Source organism: Stomoxys calcitrans, chromosome 3 (assembly GCF_963082655.1).
Source record: "Stomoxys calcitrans chromosome 3, idStoCalc2.1, whole genome shotgun sequence".
Taxonomy (NCBI): Eukaryota; Metazoa; Arthropoda; class Insecta; order Diptera; family Muscidae; genus Stomoxys; species Stomoxys calcitrans.
Window position 1 is genome coordinate 185,183,202 of NC_081554.1, and position 13,151 is coordinate 185,196,352.

The following is a 13,151-nucleotide window of genomic DNA, read 5'->3' on the forward strand; positions in this document are numbered from 1 at the left end:
ACAGGGTACTTTTTAAGTACAAAGCATTTTTTTAGTACAATGTAGCTGTGTAAGTACAAAGTACTTTTTTAAGTACAAGGTACTTTTTTCAGTACAAGGTATTTTTTTAAGTACAAGGTACTTTTTTAAGTAAAAGGTGTTGTTTTAAGTACAAGGTACTTTTCTAAGTACAAGGTACTTTTTTTGTACAAGGTACTTTTTTAAGTACAAGATACTTTTCTAAATACAAGATACTTTTCTAAGTACAAGGTACTTTTTTAAGTACAACGTACTTTTGACAAGGTACTTTTCAAGTACAAGGTACTTTTTTAAGTATAAGGTACTTTTTGATGTACAAGGTACTTTTTGATGTACAAGGTACTTTTTTCAGTACAAGGTACTTTCTTAAGTGCAATATACTTTTCTAAGTACAAGGTACTTTTATAAGTACTTTTCAAGTACAAGGTACTTTTTTAAGTATAAGGTACTTTTTGATGTACAAGGTACTTTTTGATGTACAAGGTACTTTTTTCAGTACAAGGTACTTTCTTAAGTGCAATATACTTTTCTAAGTACAAGGTACTTTTATAAGTACAATGTACTTTTGACAAAGTACTTTTTTTAGTACAAGGTACTTTTTTCAGTACAAGGTACTTTTTCAAGTACAAAGCATTTTTCTTAGTCAAGGTAGTTTTCTAAGTACCAGGTACTTTTCTAAGTACAAGGTACTTTTCTTAGTGAAAGGTAATTTTCTAAGTACAAGGTACTTTTCTATTTACAAGGTACTTTTCTAAATACAAGGTACTTTTTGAAGTACAAGGTACTTTTCTAAGAACAAGATACTTAACTAAGTACAAGGAACTTTTCTAACTACAAAGTACTTTTCTAACTACAATGTACTTTTCTAAGTATAAGGTAATTTTCTTAGTACAAAGTACTTTTCTAACTACAAGGAGCTTTTCTTATTACAAAGTACTTTTCTATGTATAAGGTACTTTTCCAAGTACAAGTTACTTTTCTAAGTACAAGGTACATTTCTAAGTACGATGAACTTTTCTTAGTGCAAGGTACTTTTCTAAGTACAATGAACTTTTCTTAGTACAAGGTACTTTTCTAATTACAACGTACTTTTCTAAGTACAATAAACTTTTCTAAGAACAATGTACTTTTCTTGGTACTAGGTACTTTTCTAAGTACAAAGTGCTTTTCTAAGTACTAGGTACTTTTCTAAGTACAAGGTTATAACTTAGTGAATTTGATTGTAACACCCAAAAGGAAGAGAGATAGACCCATTGATAAGCATACCTTTCTGGTTCGATTTTGCTATGTCCGTCTGTCTTTCTGTCTGTCTGTCCATCCGTCTGTCCCTGTTAATTTGTGTACAAAGTACAGTTCGCAATTTTCATTCGATCGTCTTTAAATTTGGTACAGGCATATTTTTTGGTCTGGAGACGAAGCTTCGTCCGACTTGCAGTAATTTTGCAATAGAATGGTCATTTGTTAACCGATTTTCTCGAAATTTGGCTGAAAGGATTTTCTCTTGACTCTTGACTTTACTGTTGAATTTCATGGAAATCGGCTCAGATTTAGATATAGCTCTTATATATATATCGCCCGATTTTCACTCCTAGAGCCACTGCAAGCGCATTTATCGACCAATCTTCCCAAAACTTCGTACGACGCTTTCCTCAGCGACTCTTACAGTATCTGAAAAGTATGCTCGAAATCGGTTCAGATTTGGATATAGCTTCCATATATATGTTCGTCCGATTTGCAGTAATTTTGCAATAAAATTGTCATTTGTTAACCGATTTTCTCGAAATTTTGGCTGAAAGGATTTTCTCTTGACTCTTGACATTGCTGGTTAATTCCATGGAAATCGGTCCAAATTTAGATATAGCTCCCATATATATATATATCGCCCGATTTTCACTCCTAGAGCCACTGCAAGCGCATTTATCGACCAATCTTCCCAAAACTTCGTACGACGCTTTCCTCAACGACTCTAACAGTATCTGAAGAGTTTTCTCGAAATCGGTTCAGATTTGGATATAGCTCCCATATATATGTTCGCCCGATTTTCAGTGATATTGCAATAAAATTCTCATTTGTCAACCGATTTTCTTGAAATTTGGCAGGAAGAATTTTCTATTGACTCTCAACATTGCTGGCGAATTTCATTGAAATCGGTTGAGATTTAAAATTTTAAAAAAATTTTAATAATGCCATAATTTCCGAGCTGCCATAAGAGCTTTAATATACAAAGACCTTGTCATCTCCAACAATAAAAAAGCCATAATGCAAAATAAGCTTTTAAACTTTTATTTGGAGAAATAAACCCCAGGAAATATGCTCAAGATCAGCAAAAATGCAAAGACAAATGTTTAGTCAACAAAATTTCCGTTTCGGTCAAGAAAATAAACCACAATAGAGGGCCATTAGTTTGGTTGACTTTTTTTCCTGCCACTGCCTTCACCTGCATTTTGCCTTTTAGAAGAAAAAAAAAATGAAAAAGAAAAACAACCATCCAAATGCCTTGAAAAAGTTATCTCTTCATTTTAAAGGCTACATCTGTTCCTCCACTTGCCATGGCATAATTCATTCATATTCCACAAATCGCAGCAGTTTTTGTCTTCACATTTCTGCCAGAAAAAAAAAATGATTTCTTTATGGCGATTTTGCGGTTTCTTGCTTGAGGTGGCTTTTGTTTGCCAAAAACAAATATCTTAAGAATGTGGTTACGCCAAGGCAAACAACAGGAGCATTTTAGAATGCAAAAATGTAGAAAAAGAAAAAATTTTTGCTCCACGAATAACAAACATTTTGGCAAAACTCATTTTAGATCCTTTTTTTCCAAGAATTTTTCGTTATATTTCAAAGGAAAAAACATTGTTTTTTTCTTGGGGGAGGGGGTGTAACACTTAAAGATTTTATGGTCACCATTTTATGTTGGTTGGTAGTTTGGTCTTAGTTGCTGATTTGTGCTTCCCATTTTTCTTCAAATTAAGTTTCGTCCCTCTTGGAGTAAAACTTAAATTCTGTTTTGCTTTAGCTTAAGGACACAAAATCGTCTGGTTCAAGTGTTGCGATTGTAAATAAATTCAGCCATAAATCTCATATGAATCTTCAAACAATTTTCAAAACTTTCGCCAATTGTGTTGGGAATCTCTTTTGCTCTTTCCTAGCTACCCTTTGGCCATGTTCAAACGTAGTTTTGGTAAAACTCCTTACAATTTTATGACATAAACTTTAGTTAGATCTAAAGATTTGTGGTTTTCTTTAGTTCCAAAGTTCCAAACTAAACACAAAAGGTGGCGTTGCCATAATAAGCCGCTTAAGGACTTAATTTTTGTTTGTTTGGCATTAATGGCAGGCACATCCTTTGCTATCTGTATTTCTATCGTTTCTTTATTAGCTAAGCTTATATTTCCTCATTGATTAATGTTTGCCAAGTCTTCAAAAGGACTTTGAAAAGGGATTAAAAACCACCAAATTGCACTTTAAAAAAAAAATTTAAGGAGGAGAGTTTAATTTAAAAGAAAATTGTTTGGAAATTTGTGAAATATGTTATGAGGAAATTTGCTAAAATTGAAATGCCAAGAAAGTTGGTTTAAGTAAACTGGAATAAAATCCGTCAACGGTAGCCTTACCTACAATTCCTTCCATATTTTATTTTATTTTATTACTAGCCGAACTGAGTCCGCTCCACTGCGCCTTCTTTAACTATCTAATATCTCTTTAGGGTGCGGACACTTCGCCCTGAATGTGTTTTTATCGAATTCGTGCAGCTGTAGCCTATGTCCGCCTATCGCGCTGAACGCCTGCGTTCAAATCCTGCAACAACATCGGACAAAATTTAAAACGGTAACTATCCCCCTCTTAATGCTGGCGACGTTTGCCATGCAGGATCATGTAAAAAATTTTTCCCAAAGAGAAGTCGCTTTGTGGCATGCCATTCGGACTGGGCTATAAAAAAATGTGTGCCCTTCTTATTCCACATTCCTTTTGAGTCCTATATTATCGTAAGGGTAAATATTTCGGATTTAGAGGGTATTTCGGGGGGTGGGGTGGCCCCCAAGACACTTGGCCCTTAACATAAATATGCGCCTCGTGCTCGACTTTCAAATACATTTTATATGAGCCCCATAATGGCATGATCGGTAAATAAATTCTGTTTGAGGGTGGGGCGGACCCCAGGTCTTTGTCCCGAAAATGGATATCAGTTACCCGAAAATCAATCAATTTTCACCCCAAATAGATTTTATCTAAGTCACATATTACCATGGTCGGTTAGGGAGGTATTTCGGGTTGGGGAGGCTCCCCAAATACATGGCTCCTCAACTGAACATCAAACTCGTTTTTTTTTCTCTCAAGCATCTTTCGTTTGAGCTCTATATTCTCGTGATTGGTCTATATAACCATTTGGCGGATTTTGGACGGCCTCCGAGACACCCGACCCCAACAATAGAAACCATGTTTTGTTTTTGGTGACTGCAAGAGTACAAAAAAATTTCGAACGTATCTCCGAGACCTGGTGTTTTTGAAAATTAGTGTAATGAGAAGTGCTTTTTAGGGGAGGGATAGGGCCTCAGACATTTCGACTCAAATATGGATATCAAATTCGTGCTACACTCCCAAATCTATTTAATGTGAGCCCTATATTGGAAGGGCAGGGCTCTTTGCCCTGAAAATAGATATCAAATTTATTTTTAACTCCCACCGTCGATTTCAGCTACATATTGCCACAATCAGAAATGAAGTTCAGTTCAGAGGGTGCTTTAGGACGTACCCCCAAATACTTGGCTCCAAATTTAATATCAAATTCGTTTTCTACTCTCAAATACCTTTCATTTGAGTTCCATATTGTCATAACGGCTCATTTAACCTACTTGACTTATTTTTGGGAAGAAAAAGCGCCACCTAGACTTGAACGTAAATTTTAATGTCGTAATTGCAAACTACTCCCAAATACCTTTGATTTGAGTGCCGTATAGACATGATCGGCTAATATGCCCATTTGGGGGTATTTGGGCGTGGGGCGACCTCCCATTATTTGGATCTAATTTTGTATGCCATACTTGTAATCTACTGTCGAATACTTTTCATTTGAGGCCCATATTGACATGAACTTCGAACATATCTGTTTAGAGGAGTTTTTGGGTTGGGGGCCCGCTGGGTACTTGGACCCAAATTTTAAGACGATATTCGTTTTCTAATCTCCTACACCTTTCATTTGATACCCATATTGTGCCTATTGGTTCACTTTTGGTTTTAGATGGCGTTGTTGGGGTAAGGGGGAGCGACCGCCGCCATCCAATATCTAAACATTACAGGGCCTGTGTTTTCTTCCAGACAAAATTACACAATCTGTGAAAATTTTAAGAAAATCGGTTCAGCCGTTTATAATTCTACGGAACAAACAAAAAACCGAGTCCCATATAGTCATAGTGCCCATTTAAGGGTTTTTTTTTTTTGGGGGGGCGTGACCCCTTATACATCGTTATGATTTTGTATGCCAGATTCGAAATCTACTCCCGAATACCTTTCATTTGAGCCCCATATTGAAATGAACGCCCAATATGTCTGTTTGGGGAGTTTTGGGGTTGGGGAGGCCCGCTGGGAAATTGGACCAAAATTTCGATACGATATTCGTTTACTAGTCTCCAATACCTTTAATTTGATACCTATATTGTCCCCATCGGTTCACTTTTGAATTTGGGTTGTGTTTTTTACATAAGGGGGAGGGTCCGTTCCCCTTCCGATACTGAAAAATTATATAGCCTATGTTTCCTTCCAGGCCAAACTACACAATATGCGAAAATTTCGAGAAAATCGGTTCTGCCGTTTTTAAGTCTATACGGAACAATTAAACCGAGTCCCATATATACGTGATAGGCTAATGTGACCATTTTGGGCGTTTTTGTGAGGGTAGGGTACTTCGACATGAATTTGTATGCCAGATTCGTTATCTACTCCCTCATACTTTTCATTTGATACCCATATTGTCCCGATCGGTTCACTTTTGATTTTGGGTGGTGTTTTTGGGTAAAGGGGGAGGGTCCGCCCTCTTCCGAAATCAACAAATTATAAAGCATATTTCTGCCTCATGACCGTATTTGCCATCTACTCCCGAATACCTTTCATTTGAGTCCCATATTGTCATGATCGTCAAAAAACCAATTTTAGAGGGTTTTGAGGTTGGGGTGGCCCCCCAGTTACATGGACCCAATTTTTAATATGAAATTCGTACTCTAATCCTGAATACCTTTCATTTGAGTCCCATATTGTGTGTAGTAATTTTGTGGTAAGGGGGAGGGTCCGTTCCCCCTTCCGATATCAAAAAATTATAAAGCCTATGTGTCCTTCCAGACCAACCTACACAATCTGCAAACATTTCAAGGTAATCGGTTCAGCCGTCAAAAAATTATAAAGCCTATGTGTCCTTCCAGACCAACCTACACAATCTGCAAACATTTCAAGGTAATCGGTTCAGCCGTTTTTGAGTCTATACAGAACAAACAAACAAACACAAATTAATTTTTATATATAAGATACCCACCACCATAGGATGGGGGTATATTAATCTAGTCATTCCGTGTGTAGCACCTCGAAATATTGATCTAGAACTTTAATATTCTAGATCGTTTCGGGATCCTGAATCGATCTAGCAATGTCCGTCCGTCCGTCTGTCGAAATCACGATAGCGGTCGAATGCGTAAAGCTAGCAGCTTGAAAATTTTCACAGATTCTTAATATTAGTAAAGGTAGTTGAGGATTGCAAATGGAACATATCGGTTCAGATTTGGATATAGCTCCCATATAAACCGATCTCCCGATTTGACTTCTTGAGCCCCTGGAAGCCTCAATTTACATCCGATTTGGCTAAAATTTTGCACATAGCGTTCTGTTATGACTTCCAAGAGCAGTACAGAGTGTGGGCCAAATCGGTCAAGAACCAGATATAGCTCCCATATAAACCGATTTCCCGATTTGACTTCTTGAGCCCCTACTCAATTCTGATTTGGCTGAAATTTTGCGCATAGTGTTTTGTAATGATTTCCAGCAACTGTGCTAAGTATGGTTCAAATCGGCTTATAACCTGATATAGCTTCCATATAAACCGATCCCCGATTTGACTTCCTGAGCCTTTACAAGCCGTTATTTTTGTCCGATTTGGCTGAAATTTTGCATACAGTGTTCTGTTACGACTTCCAACAACTGTGGTAAGTACGGTTCAAATGGGCTTATAACCTGATATAGCTTCCATATAAACCGATCCCCGATTTGACTTCCTGAGCCTTTACAAGCCGCAATTTTTGTCCGATTTGGCTGAAAATTTGCATACAGTGTTCTGTTACGACTTCAAACGACTGTGCCAATTACTTTCCAAATCAGCCTATTACCTGATATAGCTCCCACGTAAAGCGGTCTCTCGATCATCCTAGTTCGGTCCTAGTTCGGATTCGACATTCCGTAATGTAACACCTCGAAATATTCGTCTAAGACCCCATATATTCTTGATGGTCTCTAGAGAGACTAACTATGGCTAGAGACTAGCCTAACAGCCTAGCCTAGCCTAGCCTAGCCTAGCCTAGTCTCTAGACTAACACTATGGCTATGTCGAAGAAAGTGTGTGGCAAATTGGAAAATTGTTAATAATACTGTTAATTAAATGAAAATATTTATTGCAACACGCATATACATTGACAAGGCAGAGGTAAATGGTTGTGATGCCAGCTAAATGTTGTGCATGTGTGAAATGTATACGAAATTCAAAGAAGTTAATTTCAGTTGAGGGTGGGGTGGAGCGTATACGTTATATTAATAATTGCACAATGAGGTACAACAAGTATACGTCACCTGGTACAGAAGATATTTTTATACCCTCCACCATAGGATGGGGGGTATACTAATTTCGTCATTCTGTTTGGAGCTACTCGAAATATTCGTCTGAGACCCCATAAAGTATATATATTCTTGATCGTCGCGACATTTTATGTCGATCTAGCCATGTCCGTCCGTCTGTCTGTTGAAAGCGCGCTAACTTTCCAAGGAGTAAAGCTAGCAGTTGAAATTTTGCACAAATACTTCTTATTAGTGTAGGTCGGTTGGTATTGTAAATGGGCCAAATCGGTCCATGTTTTGATATAGCTGCCATATAAACCGATCTTGGGTCTTGACTTCTTCAGCTTCTAGTGTGCGCAATTCTTATCCGATTGGAATGAAATTTTGCTCGACGTGTTTTGCTATGATATCCAATAACTGTGCCAAGTATGGTTCGGGCGGTTAAACCGATTTTGGGTCTTGACTTCTTAAGTCTCTATACGGCTCCATTCTTATCCAATTTGGTTGACATTTTGCGTATGTTGTTAATTTGGTATGATTTCGGTTCATAACCTTACATAGCTTATATATAAACCGAACTTGGATCTTGACTTTGTGAGCCACTAGAGGGCGTAATTCTCATCAGATTTGGCTGAAAACTTGCATGAGGTGTTTTCTTATGACTTTCAATAACTGCTCCGAGTATGGTTGAAATTCGTACATAACTTGATGCAACTGCCATATAAACCGATCTGGGATCTTGACTTCTTAGGCCTCTAGAGGGCGCAATTGTTATTCGACTTGACTGAAGGCTTCTCCCATGACCTTCAACATACGTGTCCAATATGGCCTGCATCGATGTATAGCCTGATATAGCTCCCATATAAACCGATCTTCTGATTATGCTTCTTGAGCCCCAACAAGGCGCAGTTCTTATCCGAATGGACTGAAATATTACCCAATGACTTCTACTATAGTCTTCAACATTCAGTTAATTTATGGTCCGAATCGGACTTTAAACTTGATATAGCTCCAATAGCATAACAATTCTTATCCATTATTCTCTGTTTGCCTAAAATGAGATGCCGCGCAAAGAACCCGAAAAATGCGATCCATGGTGGAGGGTATATAAGATTCGGCCAGGCCGAACTAAGCACGCCCTTACTTATTTTATTTTGTTTTATGTGAAAATGGTTGCAGAAATAAATTTAGTTTTTCAATGAAACTTTCACAGCAATTGATTCACAAAGCAAATCTTATTTAAATTTAATTTTCGATTTTATTACTTTTACGATTTATGCCTTTAATCACATGTTTTTCTTACGAACCACTCCAAGACCCTCTCCCCACTTAAACATGCAATCCTTCTCCCATCATTCGTTTTCCTTAAACCATTGTTCAAAGTGGTATTCAAAAATTTAATTAAAACATGTTTGATAACTTTGAAACGCTTCTACGCTGCTCACAACTAACGCGATTAAAGATATGCGCTAAAGCAACAGCATCAGCCTGAACAACCATAAAGGAAGCTCTTCCCTAACCAAACTAAAACCATGCAGAGGCAGATGGGAAGAGTCATAGGGAGAGCAAAGGATGTGTAAGCCCTAAGTAAAACTACTTAAGCCTTGGCAAACACTATCAAAGGAACAGCACATACTATTTTAAAGAAATTCGTGTCATAAGTTTTTCATGAAAATAAAAAATTAATAAAATTCAAGAAAATTTGTAGTTGGCAAGGAAATAAAGTGAATAAAATACCGACGATATAAACAAAGGCCGCCTAAGAAAAGAGCCAAGTTTCATCTTTGTTGTGGCTTTCTATTTCCAGGCTACTTCCACGAATAGTTTAACAATAACGTCGACCACCACAATGGTAGCTGCAGCAGTTCAGACATTAGCAAAAGATTTTTTTTCTTGCCTTGTGGCTTCCGCTTATCCTGCCAAGGGACATGAATAGGATTCACGAACACAAAAGTCCACGGAGAGGCAAAGTTAGCATTTAGAGAATAGTTCGAAAAGCAACGTTTTTAGGCAGGATACTTTAACAACAACACAGCAAATTTTGCCAAGGAAGGAATTAACGAAAGCAAAATTTGGAACTGGCATATAACTAAAATAATATGAAATAAAATAAAATAAAAAAAAATTAAATAAAAATAAAATAAAATAAAAAAATAAAATAAAATAAAATAAAATAATATAAAATAAAATAAAATAAAAAAAAAAATTAAATAAAATAAAATAAAATAAAATAAAAAAATAAAATAAAATCTAATAAAATAAAATAAAATAAAAAAAAAATAAAATGAAATAAAATAAAATAAAATAAAATAAAATAAAATAAAATAAATTAAAATAAAATAAAATAAAATAAAATAAAATAAAATAAAATAAAATAAAATAAAATAAAATAAAATAAAATAAAATAAAATAAAATAAAACAAAATAAAATAAAATAAAATAAAATAAAATAAAATAAAATAAAATAAAATAAAATAAAATAAAATAAAATAAAATAAAATAAAATAAATAAAATAAAATAAAATAAAATAAAATAAAATAAAATAAATAAAATAAAATAAAATAAAATAAAATAAAATAAAATAAAATAAAATAAAATAAAATAAAATAAAATAAAATAAAATAAAATAAAATAAAATAAAATAAAATAAAATAAAATAAAATATAATAAAATATAATAAAATATAATAAAATAAAATAAAATAAAATAAAATAAAATAAAATAAAATAAAATAAAATAAAATAAAATAAAATAAAATAAAATAAAATAAAATAAAATAAAATAAAATAAAATAAAATAAAATAAAATAAAATAAAATAAAATAAAATAAAATAAAATAAAATAAAATAAAATAAAATAAAATAAAATAAAATAAAATAAAATAAAATAAAATAAAATAAAATAAAATAAAATAAAATAAAATAAAATAAAATAAAATAAAATAAAATAAAATAAAATAAAATAAAATAAAATAAAATAAAATAAAATAAAATAAAATAAAATAAAATAAAATAAAATAAAATAAAACAAAATAAAATAAAAAAATATAAAAAAATAAAATAAAATAAATTAAAATAAAATAAAAAAATAAAGTAAAATAAAATAAAAAAATAAAGTAAAATAAAATAAAAAAATAAAAAAAATAAAATACAAAAAAATACCAAAAAATAAAACAAAATAAAACAACTTTTTCATGGAGGCTTTTCATTATTCCCCCATCGCTTTTCCTTATTAGAGTCTCTCTCACTCTCACTATTGTCTATTCTCTCACTGAAACTCTCTTTTATATTGACTCATTTCAACTCTATTTATTCTTGTTGTTTTCCCCTATTCCCCCTATACAAACTCTTAGGAAATATTTATGGCCATTTAATGTCTGAGGCCGAGTGGCATATTTAGATGTGATTGGTTTTTCTGTATTATTTTTTTTTTTACTCCTTAGCTTGACTGCTTTCAGTCACAGAGGCTTTTTCAGCAAGTAGAAGGATATTTGCTCAAGTGTATGCTTTTATTGTGCCTTTTAATTGAATCCTTGTCTTGTTTATTCCTTGCCCTGCTTATACTCAAAAATGTTCTTAGATTCCAATTTGGGTTGGGCTTTTGTGAAAGTTCATAAATTTTATAAAGCGATGCATGTAATCTCTTGAATCGCCTGGGAAGGGAACAGCCGGCCAGTAGGGAGAACATAGAAGTATGACAGCGAGAGACAACAAAACGTTAGCATCTGAGAGTAAGACACAGCAGGAATTATTAAACAGAACTCGTTTGGGGAAATACTTAAATTTTAATTGAAATTTGATAAGATTGTCTTCGAGGGGAAGTTTGTGAACAGGAAAAATCACTGTGGTTGGCAAATATTGAATGAATTTTTAATGGCTAAACCGCATGAGTAACAGGAAAAGAATGAGAAGCTACAGGCATGACAAAGAACGCAATAAAATGTTTAAATTTTAAGGACCCAAATTTAAAAATTAAATTCTTTGGTTTTGATTTCTTGCAATATAAAAAATTGTTTTTGCACAAAAACATTGCCTACTTTTAGGGGTGAAGGAAGTTTAAAGGATGTTAACCTTGAAGCCCTTTGTACTTGTCACTGTTTCTCAAGTTTTTTTTTATTTATTTCAAATATTTATCAGTAATTTTTTACCTTTTTTTAATATTCTTGTCATTCCAGAGTTATACAATCATCACATCCAGTATGTAATACAATTATGTTACTTGGTGTTATCATCTGTCTTACATCCGTCATTTTATTGGGTATCGATGGACGCTTTGTTAGTTCAGACGAATATCCCAAGGTAAGTACAATTTAATTATAAGCTATTATTCTTTTGTAGAAAACAATTTGAAACAGGTTATATTCGACCGGGTCGGTCAACTCTTACAATATATTACCTCTACCATGAATCGCATACCGTAAATGTTTGAATGACTTGCAACAAAGTAGATCGGTTTTTATAGGAGCTACATCAAGTTGTGGACTGATTTGGACTACACTAAGCACAGATGCTGGCAAAACAAAACTCTAACTTAAAAAATTTCTGTCAAATTGGATAACAATTGCGGCCTCTAGAGGCTCAAGAACATAAATCAGAAAATCAATTTATATGCCAGCTACTTTGTCGGGTAATGAACCGATTTCAACCATTTCAGCCAAATTGGATAAGAATTGCACCATCTACAGGAGTCAAGATCCCAGATCGATTTATACGGCAGCTATATCACCCCTAAAAGTAGGCAACGAAAATGAATTTGAACAATACTTATCACAAGTCATAGGGTCCAGTTCGAGTCCATTTGTTGTTCTCACCTGTCGTATCCACATGTGCCACCCTCTTCTTACATGCATGGTCTTGAATGATATTCCTCACATAAATCAAGGTTTTAGAGTTTCGAAGACTTAAGCTGTGTATATATTGGTCATCTTAGAGCCATCCGCTAAGATCAAGGTATAGTTTTCAAACATGGAAGCCCAATCTTCTCGGCTGAGAATGTGTTTCATAAAAAGTAAAAGCGTTGGGGATCGGTTTATATGGGAGCTATATCACGTTCTTGATCGATTTAAACCGTACTTCTCACAGTTATTATTCTTATAACAGACCACTATGTGCAAGATTGCAGCCAAATCGGATAAATATTGAGCCCTCCAGAAGCTAAAGAATTAAAATCGGGAGATCGGTTTATATAGGAGCTATATCATGTTCTTGACCTATTTGGACCGTACTGAGCCCTCCAGGAGTACAAGAAGTCAAATCGGGAGATCGGTTTATATAGCAGCTATATCATGTTCTTGTCCGATTTGGACCGTACTTGGCACAGTTGTTGG

At 34.1% G+C, this 13,151-nt stretch overlaps 1 protein-coding gene across 1 annotated transcript in view; it reads left to right on the forward strand.

Annotated features, from left to right (window-relative positions):
* LOC106093690 (gamma-aminobutyric acid type B receptor subunit 1) overlaps positions 1-13,151 on the forward strand; it is a 400,156-nt gene that overhangs the window by 362,069 nt on the left and 24,936 nt on the right. Inside the window, exon 10 of the mRNA XM_059366135.1 lies at positions 12,000-12,123. Coding sequence (XP_059222118.1) covers positions 12,000-12,123 — 124 coding nt within the window. The remainder of the gene's footprint in view (positions 1-11,999; positions 12,124-13,151) is intronic.